The sequence below is a fragment of the Tyto alba genome, unplaced genomic scaffold (assembly GCF_018691265.1).
Source record: "Tyto alba isolate M040663 unplaced genomic scaffold, T.alba_DEE_v4.0 Super-Scaffold_38, whole genome shotgun sequence".
Taxonomy (NCBI): Eukaryota; Metazoa; Chordata; class Aves; order Strigiformes; family Tytonidae; genus Tyto; species Tyto alba.
Genome location: NW_024881313.1, coordinates 19682428 through 19695224, shown reverse-complemented (window position 1 = coordinate 19695224; position 12797 = coordinate 19682428). Strand labels below are relative to the sequence as shown.

Here is a 12797-nt window from a genome sequence, read left to right as displayed (position 1 = left end):
TCCCAGGGATCCTTGAGATTTTTTTTCTTTTTTTTTTTTCTTCAGTTTGTCATAGATAACAGAGAATTCATAGAAAACATAAATAGCATGGTAAACATCTAAAGCATTTCACTACCAAGACAATGCAGTGTGCCTCACTGCCTTGCTGGCCTCTATCATGGATACAGTGCCCAGCTGCCAGTCCATTTATCAGAGAGCTGGAGGATAGTAAGAAAAGACATCCTAAAATGAGTAATCAAGTGAAATAAAAACAGGAATGGATTCTTCCAGTTTTATTTGGCATCCACTTTATTTTATAGTTTATTTATCTTTCTTTTTAGTCATTTGCCTTGTTCATCTTTCTGTGTTTCCTCCTGTTAGCCTTTCTCTTAAAGTAAATGACTCATTAGGTCACCAAACTGTATAACATATCCACATGCTAATTAAACAACACTGAAATATGTAATATATACACCCTTTATTGATATAGTCTCATATTTATAATTGATACAAAACATTCAAAGTCATAGAAAATGACTGAGTGCTTGCAAAGATTTACTTGTTTTGCAAAGTCTAAGTTGAAGCCATGAATGAAGGACAAGTATTTTTCATTTCACTCATAATACTATAGCAAGGAAAGTACCCGTGTAAAGAATGTAAGACAGGGGCAATAATGGGGAAAAACAATTAATGTAAATCTCTGTTTATTTCAAACACCATTTTACCTGAGTAACAGTATGCATGCTTCAGTAAATTATGGTGAGATGTATTCTCAAAGTGTAAGCTTTCGGGCTGAGCACTCTGCTAAGACAGTGCTCACTATATATCTGCACTTGATTCTGTATGTGATGCAGCCACAAATCGCTAAAAAAACAGCACACTAGGGTATTAAACCATAACTTTTAAATCTAAATTCCCACTAGTTATATTAACTTTCATGCCTGTTTAATTAGCCATTTTATACAGTACTGAGTCTTAGTCCTGAGTGTATGTCTTGAAGAGCATAGAACAATAGCTCTTAATCCTTACCAAAGGAGTAATTGCTGATTTGAGTTTTTGAGTTCATAGTGTCTGTTAGGTACATGCAACTTTTACTAAGATTTCCTTTGTTCCATCTAGGTTGTTTTTTGTTTGTTTGTTTGTTTGTTTGTTTGTTTTTAAGCTTAACCATATAGTTTGGATGTGTTATCTCATTAGACAACACTGTGTTCATTTTTTTCTTTGTCAGTAGAATCATTTTCATTGTCCCTCCCAGTTAGGACATGGCTGTATTCCAGAAGTGCACTGTGCCGCCTCGCCTCTCTTTCTGTCCCACTCTGAGTTTTCATCTTGAGTAAGAAATAAAACATGAAGCCAACCCCTAATAAAATGATGAGGAACAGAGTAAGGAGTATCCACATATTCCTGTGACCATGTGCTTTGTCCTTTTTGCCACCTGTAAATAAATACAAAGCAAATAAAAGTGGGTGTATTGTATCCATAAATAAATATGAAGAATACTAAAAACTATTGGTCTCATTTTCCCCTTAACTACCAGGAGGAAAATCTATCATAACGTCACTGTGTCCGTCCCCCTTACAGATCTTAGCATGCAAAAGGAGGAGCAAAGAGGGGGTGATCCAGTTATCAAAGCATTTAGTTATCCTGAGATGCCTTAAATGCCTCATAGGTACTGCTAAATTATGCTGGGAATTAATTCAATGGCAACTAAATAAATTAAACTCATATAAATAAATATATAAAAGAGAAATAAATAATAAATACTAATAATAAAAAATTATTCCTTTTAATGTCTCTTTTAAACTATTGGAAATGAAAAATAAATCCTACCTTCCACATTTGCAGCTGTCTTAGGAATAGCTGTCAAAAATAAAGATTAAATGTTTAGTCAAAATCTAAAAAGGTCACATTTTCATCCTGACAGTTTCATGTTAGCAGAAGGTCTGGAAACCTGCGCATCAAGTTTACCTTATCACTTCTCCTGGAAACACATTTCACTAAATAAACAGAGATGAGAAGGTATGATTGCTTTTTAACCTGATTTTCACTGTAATAAAACCGCAATGTTTTGCATATTAAAGCCCCCTTCTTGCTTCTTTTTTAATAGCCAAAGAATCTCCAAGCACAGGTAGTTTCTGACTGTTTTAGATGGACTCTCTCTTCTTCCATGGTTAATAAATCTTGCCCTCTTCTATGAGTCTGCATGCCTGCAGAGACTGGGAACAACTGGATCAAATGCTGAAGATATTTGACAGTTTTCCTGTACTGCACACAATTCCTTTGAGACCCAGCAGATTTTTATTTACCATCAATTTATTTGCATCTATAATTACATATATAAACTCAAGCTTTCCTGTGCAGTGTTTCCCAGCTGTGCAAAGAGGGCGCCATCTGCAAGATTTTTCTCGGCACGCTGGTTGCGCGCTGGGTGATGGCCAGGGCCAGAGCAGATATTCCCTTCCCCACGGGCAGTGGGAGCTGTGGGGAGACTCAGGGTGCACGTTCCAGTGTGGGAAGCACCAGGACGTGGGATGCTGCAGCAGAAGCACAGCAACGCGTTAAGCTCCGGCATGTCTGTGAGCACGAAGGAAATGCAACTGTTAAATTGTCCCTTGGAAGGATGCAGAGCTCACTGTGATGTACTACTTGCATGTGCTGAAACCCCTTTTTGCTGCAGAACCTGGTGCCAGGGAATATTCTCTGTACTTTGGCATTGCCTGTAGGGGCCACCCACAGGCAAACCCAACAAATAGAGTATGCGTTGGCACTAAGTTTCTGCTTGCCGAAACATCTGGTAACAAAGAATTAACTTTCTGTAGCATCTATTGCTCTGACTACCCAAAGAAAATTAAGAGTTGCCCTAAAAGAGGAACTTTCCTTTTCAGAAAATGCTTTGATGCCGCTATGAGTGTGTACAGCTCCTTTCCCCACCAGCTACAGCTTTGTTCTGAGAGGGGAAAGGACAGAACCTCAGAAACATCCCAAACCTCAGGGTTGCAAAACAGGGCAGGAAATCATACTTTTTTTGCAGAATTAACAGTTAAACTCCAAAATACCACATGACTGTTTGGCTCACGATAGTCTGATATTTATACTTCCTGACCGAAGCAGATGGTGCTCAGTTACACAGAAACACAATATTAAAAAAAAAAAAAAAAAGAAAAAAGAAAAAAAAAAAAAGTTGCTAACCAAAACACTTCTACTATTTTCAAAGGTCACTATATGTGCTCTGAATCATGTTTCCGTTCTGTTATTCTCTAAATGGAATTGCTTCATCTATTTCTTACTGGAACAGCATGTATGATAGTACAGCAAGAGGAAGAAAAGCAAATTACTGATGCAACCCTTGTTCCATAGAAATGGAATATGAATGTTAGCAGAAAAACACGTGTATATGTTAGAAGGGAACAAAAAAACAAAGGAGTTTTAAAATTTTCCAGAACTGATCATCTTTAATTACTAACTGAATATTCATCACGGAATGCAAGAATATCTGAAATTACAAAGCGATAAAACATGAACATGGCAGACAAAAAAAAGGATAATTCTATATATTCATGTTATTTTTGTCTGAATACTGAAACAGGTGATAAGGAAAAGTCTGTAAATACAGCATTTTATGCCGGTCTTTTGTAATGACCTTCCTGTGTTATTACTACGAAAAAAACCCCATAAACATCAAGAGCAAATATTAAAGAAGTGACTTACTCTTTGGTTTCTTACAAATAAAACCCTTTTGGGAAGAGCAAGGAAGGATACTCCAGTAGCCGGAGAATGCAGACAACTCCACACAGTAATCAAGCTGGTCCTCCAAGGGCTGTCCTTCACCCCAGTTAACAAAGTCTAAGGCACTGTTGTCTTGCCAAAGCAGCTGCCCTAATGTTGCAAGTGTTAGCAATACTAGATGTTAAAGATTTTAACTAACATTAGCTTTTCTCTTATTTTATTACTTTAGTCTAATAAAACAATACTAGTTTCTTCACAAATTCCCTCTTTGGTTACTTTCTAACATATCTAATTTCTGTTAAGTCTCTTCTTAAAACAAATATAATTGCTTTTCCAAATTATGATTTCAGACTTGCTAATCATAACTTAGTTTTAATTTACATACCTCCATATTTTTGTCTAGGGGACTAAAGTTTCAAACAGAAAAATAAATAAAACTAGGTTGGTTTTGGTTTTTTTTTTTTATTTTTTTTTTTAATGTCTAAGTTATTATTTCTCACTGAAATTTCACTCATTGAAAATCAAGCAACTTTTACTGTAAAGCCTAAACATACACTTAGTTAAAATTAAAACATTTCTTTTTTGCCTAACCTCTGAAATTAACATTTTGGAGTAATAATTAGTTAAAATTAATCTAAAAAAAATATTTGCTGACTGATTGTGGATTGACACTAGTGTTGTTTTCTTCCAGATGCATGTTTTCCACCGGAATCTTTTTCTGACAGACAGCAGCCTATTTTTCTCCATACAGAGATAGAAAAGCTTGATGCTGTGGGCTGCAGCTGGGCAACCACAGCTCCCAGGCTGTGAGAAGATGAGAGCTGGCCATGACGTTGCCCATTGGGGCACAGAGCAAGCAGGGTGGGCAATGCTTTCTCACAAGCCAGGAATAAGAGATGTCCGCAGAGAGGGCTGAGGTCAGAGGGCCGGATGCATGTCATTGGCTGTGGTCCTCTGTGAAGTCTTGGTTACACTGCAACCCTAAGCAGCTGTGCAAAATTGTCAATTACAGCAAATGCCTGGATCACTTGAATTTAGAAACAAGGCCCCATCATTGCCCCAGGTATGGATAGCTGAAATTATACATTACATCCTGCTTTCTTAAAGAACGGTAACTTCTGTCTTGTGTCTTTCAAGAGATATTTCTGTCACGTCTCCACACTTTTGCTACTGAACCAGATATAAACTGTAAGATATAAACTATAAGCAAATTCTTTTCTATGGCTTTTACACCTAATGTATAAAACCATCAACTTCCAAGAATTTTTATATGAATCCATCTTTTTGTTTTTAACTAGCTTCTACTGCAAGTCAATTCATTCCTTAAAAGCAACAATGTATATTAATCATATTTCTGTCCATTTAATTAAGACTATTTATTATTATATATAGAAATTAAAATAGTTACCATTTACATTTCTGTATATTCCTATCCAAAAGCCACTTGTCTTGCTTGTGTGTAAGTCTGCATGCTCTACTAAAAAATTTGATTCGGCCAGATCTTCTACAGAAGCCAATGTACCACCTATAGAAAAAAACAACAGAGGATGGTTGGAGGTATCCCCTGCCTAAGAAGTCAGTGGTAGTTAGAGCCTTTGATATAGGATAAGGTAAATAATAAAACCTCTGCTGCTGGTAGGGAGTAAATAAGGATTTAAATAGAGACTAGAAAGTAGTATTTAGCTGTAGGGAAACAGAATAAACTGTGAGTGATGATGTTCAAGATGGAAGACAGAACAGCACAGTGAAGATGATGATTTTGAAATTTTGGGCAAAGAACACATTCTTATCAAGTGGTTAGGTAATATTTTTTATAGGTATTACAGATGATTATTTCTTTGTTCTTCATGGATCTGACAGGATATTATGTAACATGTAATATTACAGGGCAAACAAATTTGCAATGCAATCTTAAGTATTAATTTTTCTGTCAATAGTCATGGAGCAAAAAGGCTAAAAGGATCTAAAAAGATATGAAACAAAATGACTTATTTCTTTTGGGCAGTATGGTGTTTCCCTTTCTCTTTCACAGCCTCCTGAAGCATGGATCAGATAGCTGATGATTCAGCAGCGTAGGTGGAATAGGGCCAAGGAGCAGCTCACGGTCTTGGTCAGGACCAAATGCCTCCACGATGGGGAAGTGTTTGCCCTCCCCTGGCTCTTCAGGCTGCCGGGGAGCCCGGCTGGTAGAGCGAGGACTTTCAGGCAGAGCACACAGCCCCTTTCTGATCACAAACCCCATGTTAGGGACATATATCGAAAAGAAGGGGTAAGGCCAAAAGAATTTAACCCATTTTAACATCTTACTAAAAAGAGAATTTTTGTGAATGTAGGAATATAAAAAGAAAAAAAACACAACTGGAAAAAAAAAATCATCACCTTCATTTCAACATAACTGAAAAGCAAACAGCATCAATGGTGATAAATAAATGAGATACTGCTTTTCTTTTTTTTAATATGTGCAGATTTTGTAGCATTAGTTTTCAAGATTTTTGAAGTGATTTTTTTTTTTTTAATGTCAAGATTTAAGTCCTATATTTGGGTAAAACTAATAATTACCTGATTGAATGCACTGAGTCACAGACTGAGCCCAGCTCATTTCATTGGCATTGAAGTAATAGCAGTGGCTTCGGAAAGGAATCCAAGATATTTGATCAGACTCGGGACATTTTCCAATATCCTGTGGGGGTTCAGAAGGAAGTACGTCTACAAGAAATTAGATATTATGGATGCTTTCATTCAGTAGGGATTGCAGTTCTTCAGACATTAAATCAAGTTTTAAAAAACCCCTTTCTTAAAAGTACTTAAGATATTGTTTGGCAAACAGTGCCAGAATTATCAGTGACTATGTCAAGAGTGACAGTGAGGAGCAGTCACACCTGAATGACTCAGTGTGAGCCTGTGCTCTTCTATGTTACCAACTAAATTAAACTTGGACTGTCTTAAGGATATCTGAGTGTTCAGAGGTTTTTGGCTCTAGCCTATTTTATTATAACCAGCACATTTTTATAAATAAAAGATACAGTAAAAATCAGGAGGAATAAATAGAAAAAGCCAGAAAACTCCCGAACTCTCAACAGGTTCAAATAAAAATTTAATTTTAAATGCATGGAATAATCTGAAGCTCACTGAATACTTGTGTAGTAGCCTCTCATTTTCCTGTAAACAATGATGTCATTGAAAGAAACAGTAACACTGTCATTTAGTACATGCATTTTTAAAATTAAAGTTGCAAATGAATAGAGTCAAAGTTCACAGCATAGTCTGGAAAATAAATTAAAGAAAAACTATACAAAAACAGATCAAAAGAAACTCAGAATTTCCATTAACTCAGTGTCATTAGAGCTAACAGCAATTGCTCTAACACAAATGAGAAAGCAAAAATTTCAGTCCCATTCTAAGGTTTGCCTGTAGCTTTTAATTTGTGGTATTCTCAGTGACACCATAGAATCACTATGAAGTATGAACCCCTGTTTAGGCCAACAACAGATTTTTTTCCCCAACACCACAATACATTAGCAGCAGCCACCAGACTGCTGCATGAATAAACAATTACAAACCTTCCCCCTTCTCTCAGTTTTTAGAATCTAGTAACAGTGAAGCTGTAACGACTGTATGAACCTTGATTATGTTGAAGGAATAAAATTTATTTTATACTCAGTGGACTTCATTGATTATAATCCTTCCCATAAAATACCTATCAGCAACAAGTTTCACATTCTAGACTTGAAATGTTTAGTACTCCCACAGTCTCTATGTTCTGTCTGCCTGTGACGTAGGATAACTCCTACAGCAGTTATCACCCCAGTCCAGTGAAATGTCAGTATGCTGGCTGGTGAATGACAACTCCATCAAAATTAAACATTGTTCCTGCAGAATAAAGGTATTGACATTACATACTTGGGCTTATTATTTCTTAATATATACTTAGAAATTTGTGTTTCAGTCAAAGCAGATCCAGCAAGTTTTCTGCCATAAAACTGAAAGTCATCATCATAGCTTACCCTCAGATTTTTTGCAGACAGGAAAATGTTTTTCATTACAAGGTGCTGTTTTCCAGGTCCCATGAAGCTCTAGATAGACACAGGCTATTTTCTGTTTTGGTTCTCCATAGTACCACTTAGAAAAGCTTATCTTCCTTTTATCAGTCCATCTGTAGTAACCATAAGTCTAAAATTGAAATAGGTATTTAATATAATTCTACACTCTCACCTGCTGTTTCAGGTAAGTGGATTTATACAAATGCACATTTTCATAGTGATATATAGACCTCAGTTTGTATATCTGTGCTAGTAATGTTAAAATATTAATTGAATTGGGACTCAGCAATGCAAAAGCCACAGCAGTATGCCTCCCATGCTCTAACAGCCCATGAAAGTGTTTTGAAGCCTAAATGGTGCTTCCTGGGTACTGCTGGTGCTCAGTTCCTTATCAGGCAACGTTGTGAAGTAGAATCACTGTCCCAGAGGGGTCAGGCCGTCATGAAGAGGAACATGTAACCTGTGGAAAGCTCAGGTGGAAGTGGGTCTCAGAGGATGGTTGTCAAACAAGAACCATAAGCTCAAGGAGTTTTGAGGAGAGACATTCGGAAGTAAACTGCAGCTATCACTATGAAAAATATGTGAAAATTTTTAGTTTGTTAGGAACAAAATTGAAATATGGAGGAGCAGGAAGTCTTGAATCTTTGTTTAATCTTCTCCTCTCACCCCTTTTTTTCCCCAAGAAAAATCAGAATTATTACAGGAAAAGGGAATAGATGCAGACATTATGTTGCTGACATTAAGAACTGGTCGATAAAATGTGATCCCACTCCAGTGTCTAGATGTGTCAAGAGGCCAGGTTCACCAGCCCCTTCTGAGCTCAACACCAACTGGGCAAGATCACTGCCTGGGGAACAGGAGGGACCACAAAGCTTCATGCTGCAACAGCAGGACCAGAAGAATGTGTCTGGTGATCCAAACTTGATAATAATGGACTTTTAATTGCTTTCTAAACCATGTTTCTATGACTGCAAAAACAACCAACTTTGATATCAAAGTGGATTTTAACAATATTACTTTGTTTTGGATAGAGATGTCCTGTGGACTTGTGCAAGTGGGAGGATTCATGTCAAGGTTGGTGACTACTAATCACTTACATATTCTAAGATCAAGCATTTTGTCTAGTAGGGAGAGGCACTGTTAGAATCATGGAGATATGTATTGTTCAGCAAAAACGTCATTGTCTCAGACAATGTAGCCTTCTAAGTGTCTTTATCAGATTGCTGCTGCATCATATCAGAAATGCCGTTTCTACACATTTATTTTAAGTTCTCCTTAGGGATACTGAACTTCAGACATATTTTGCTGTGTTGAATATCCGTGTGGAATCACAATTAGTAAAAAAAAAATCACTAGTTAAGAAGATTATTACTGATCGAAGAGCTCTTTTTTATTATCAAGGTAATTTAGTCAACTCAAAGAACAATGCAATAGAAACATAATAGTTAAATGCATTGAGCAACAACATATTCACTAGAAAAGCTGAAGCTCATTTTGACAGTCACAGAGCTAATAAGACTGATGCTCACTTGAGTGTTCCCTTCCACAGCCATGGGCCTGGATCTCTGTATTCACTTTTTCTGGTACAGTATAGCTTTTACTGCTTTTAAACTTTGGGACTTAGCAGGTGTAACAAGGAGGGTGTTCAGAGGCACATGGTATGTCCTGTGAACCCTTGTGAACCTAAAAGTAATGAAAAAGCTACAGCTGCCAATAACCACAAGCACCAGCCTTAATGACCCTGTTGCTCCCTTTGAATAGAATTCATCTCTCCTAAAAATGGCCATCTAAAACTTAACCAGGTAATTTGACCTAAGTGTCTAAGATCCCCATGGAGTTAGTAAAGAGAGGCCAGCACTGTCAGAGGTTCCCATCCTTCTCCATTGCCTACAGGCAATTTAAGAGGGATAAAATTAAATTAAGTGAGTGCTTTTCACCAGTGCTAGGTTCCTAAATCTATTCATGCTATAATTCTCCCTCATAACAGTAATCTAATCACAGAATTTAACTGCACCACCTATCAATTTATTAATCTTACCACATTGCTGTTGAGCCCAATCCATAAGGGCTCTCCATATTGCACTGCCTGCAGCAGCAGAAATGTATTACTGTAATAATCAAAAATGCTGGCAAGCTCTGAAGATTTCTCCTTGCAGGTTTTTCTTGCTTCTTCCCAATTCATTTTAGAAGGAATGATTAAATAGCTGCTGTTACCATAATGGACGAAATCAGAATCTGGAGCAGTTGTGGAATAAAACAGTTCAGGCTCTGTAGGAAAGAGATACAAATTTGAGAGGAAGGGGACAAAACAGTGAAAAATTACTAGCTGACTGAACAGCAGTATTACTTTTGAGTAACAGATTAATATAGTGTGGCAGGTCAAGTATCAAGTAAAAGCATTTCTTATTTAAAAGGTAGGAGGTGTTTTAACAGTAACTTGGAATTATTTTTTACTATAGTGTAAATAGTGTATTCAGGGATTAGAGAGAATGATCTGTGCATACCTATAGACATATGCTGCACCAGATGAAATTATGTGAATACTGGTCACACAGCGATCATCCCCCCCCCAGATCTCTCTAGGTGCCCCTCCCACAGCGCAGGTGAAATTCCTCTCAGGCACGAGCATGCTGCAGGATCTCCACACTACATCAGTCTCAAAATAGGGGTAAATTTCATTCTAAGCAAAGTTTGTGACTCTGCTGCTACTCCTTTCCCATGTAGAATTAAGTGAAAAAGTAAACCATAGTTGTACCTTAAATGATATATGCAGAAGGCAAAGACCTAGACCTAGTGATAGGGACAGAAAGGACAAAAACTGCCTTTGCATTCACTCAGTGTCGAGAACACCCTGGCAATTGTTTCTGCTAGTGATGTTCTCATTCAACTTTCTGCAATTACATAGGATGGAGCCCTGAAACATCTGGCCCAGCTGTGGCTTCTTCCTGTATTTTTACTTGCTGCTCAGCAGTTCCCTGTTTCTATTCCTGTGGACTCTGCAGTGTAGCTGTGCTCCGGATGTTTCTACCACCCTGAGGATACACGAAGAAAACTACAACTTTTGCCCTCCTTGTTATAGCTGGTCTTGTGATATAAAAACATTGCTACAGACTGATAAACAAAATAACCAGTTTAACTGACCTTAGTTAACCCCCCAGTGGAGCCTGTGTGAAGGTTTTTGATCAAGGGGATGGTTAGATCTGGGAGTAAGGGTGGTGAAGCAGCTTTTAGTGTATTATGTACCTAGCTAAGATACCTATGGTAGAGGTCACTGATGGGTTTGTCTTTATGCTTTGTATTTGCATTTGCAAAATAACCTGTTTCAGATACATGTATCCGTGCTAGCTGGGTGAAGTACAGATGGTTAAACTTTTCTGTCAATAGAGAAAAAAGTCATTTTGAAGGCACAGCTCTTCTAACCTGTTTTGGGCATTTGCCTCAGGACCAGGCAGGTGAATCCTGACTTCAAAGTGTCTGCTCATCATGTTCAGGAAAAAGATCTAAGTGTAGATGTCTTCAGGGTAGGTGAAGTCAGCCTCTGTGAGTTGTTGGTAGGTATGCTGACAGGGGAGAGGTCATAAAGCCAAAACTGTTTTATACTCCTTATCCCAGAGCGGGTTTTGTGTCTAGAGTTCTTCATCTGGGAAAGTAACCCTGCTTCCCTCACCCTGGCTGCTACAGGCACAGCTGGGCCATTATAACTGAGGACTCACACAGGCAGATCATTCAGTAAATGTCTTCCAATTAAGAAGTTGAAAAGTAAAACTTACTGCTGTCCATCTGGCAAACATAGCTTTTCTTATGCTGGCAGTCAGTGTTTTCCCAGTACCCTGCTTCATCTACAGATCTTTTTGTCATTGCAATACAGTCAGTCTAGGGAAAAATTAAAAAAGAACATTATAGCTGATGAAGTGCAAAATGTCTGGCAAAATAATAGAAATAGATTTGAGAAGACAAAGTTAATAGCTTGCTTTTATAATTTGCTGGCTCTTATTTTCATTTCTTTTTTCTTGGAAAAAAACCTTATTGTATTATATATCTCAAGCAAATATACTTCCCTTGGCAGATAACTGCAAGAACTTTTGTCAGTTTATTAAAATTTCTTGGAGTACACCAAAGCTATTTTTACTATGTAGTTATGGTAATCTCTACTGAATTTGTTGAACTTTCATTTGGATTGATGCTGTACAAGGAGAAACAATAAAACAAAGTAAAAATCCCATCTAGTAACACTGAATATTTTCAGTAAAATCTAATAATTCTAGTAATTCTAATTAAATCTAGCAGTAATTATAATACAGCACTCCCTTTCTGCAGTTTCAGACTTCTGCAAAGGAATGACAGTGAGTATAGACTCTAAACAGGCCTATCAATCTCTGGGTACAATTTTAAAAACTTGATCTCTGAAATATTATTCAGTTGCCTTCTGCTTTAAGACATTGAAATATAGGATCCTAGGTGAGAGAGAAGTCAGGCTGGTTATGCTAACCTTGAGTATGTTATCTGAGTTTTGCAATTTCTGATTTTTTTTTTTGTTTACCTGTACTGTAATATACTTCCAGTTAACTTCTATGTATTTATCTCTAAATGGGAACTGTCTTGCCCACTTTGAATAGTCAAAAGAGCTTCCATCTGTCCAGAGATATGTACCCTCACTGTTAATATCATTCAGTCCAATCCACATTTCATTGGCAACATCCTTCAGGTGAAAGGTGAAGAATGCTATTAAAAAAAAAGAAGAGAGAAAGAGAGGAGCTGAGGAGTTGCCTTTTTTTCAAATTCAGTGTAAACCAAATGCCAAATAAAGCAACCAATCAACTTTTAAAAATATTGCAAATACATTGTTCTATATTGTTAGACTATGAATTAATGGTAAAAGAGAAAAATTACAATGGGTAATTTAAATGAAGCAGCTTGATTTCATTTAAAAAAAATCAAAACAAAAAAACAAACCCACAAAAACAGAAGGAAAGGTTTTTTAGATAAGAATTATAGATATTTCTTGGAAGTATAGAAATTAGGGCTAGAAGGGACTTTAAAAGGATTAATCAG

General features: G+C 37.0%; 1 protein-coding gene across 1 annotated transcript in view; it reads right to left on the bottom strand.

The window, feature by feature from the left end:
• Positions 1–285: 285 nt before the first annotated feature.
• Positions 286–12797, bottom strand: part of LOC104368229 (macrophage mannose receptor 1) — a 37985-nt gene continuing 25473 nt past the window's right edge. The window contains exons 21-29 of the mRNA XM_032991379.2: positions 12286–12467; positions 11516–11618; positions 9784–10013; positions 7710–7875; positions 6265–6411; positions 5114–5230; positions 3688–3855; positions 1810–1839; positions 286–1414 (exon numbers count right to left, since the gene is read on the bottom strand). Coding sequence (XP_032847270.2) covers positions 1173–1414; positions 1810–1839; positions 3688–3855; positions 5114–5230; positions 6265–6411; positions 7710–7875; positions 9784–10013; positions 11516–11618; positions 12286–12467 — 1385 coding nt within the window. The 3' untranslated portion in view covers positions 286–1172. The remainder of the gene's footprint in view (positions 1415–1809; positions 1840–3687; positions 3856–5113; positions 5231–6264; positions 6412–7709; positions 7876–9783; positions 10014–11515; positions 11619–12285; positions 12468–12797) is intronic.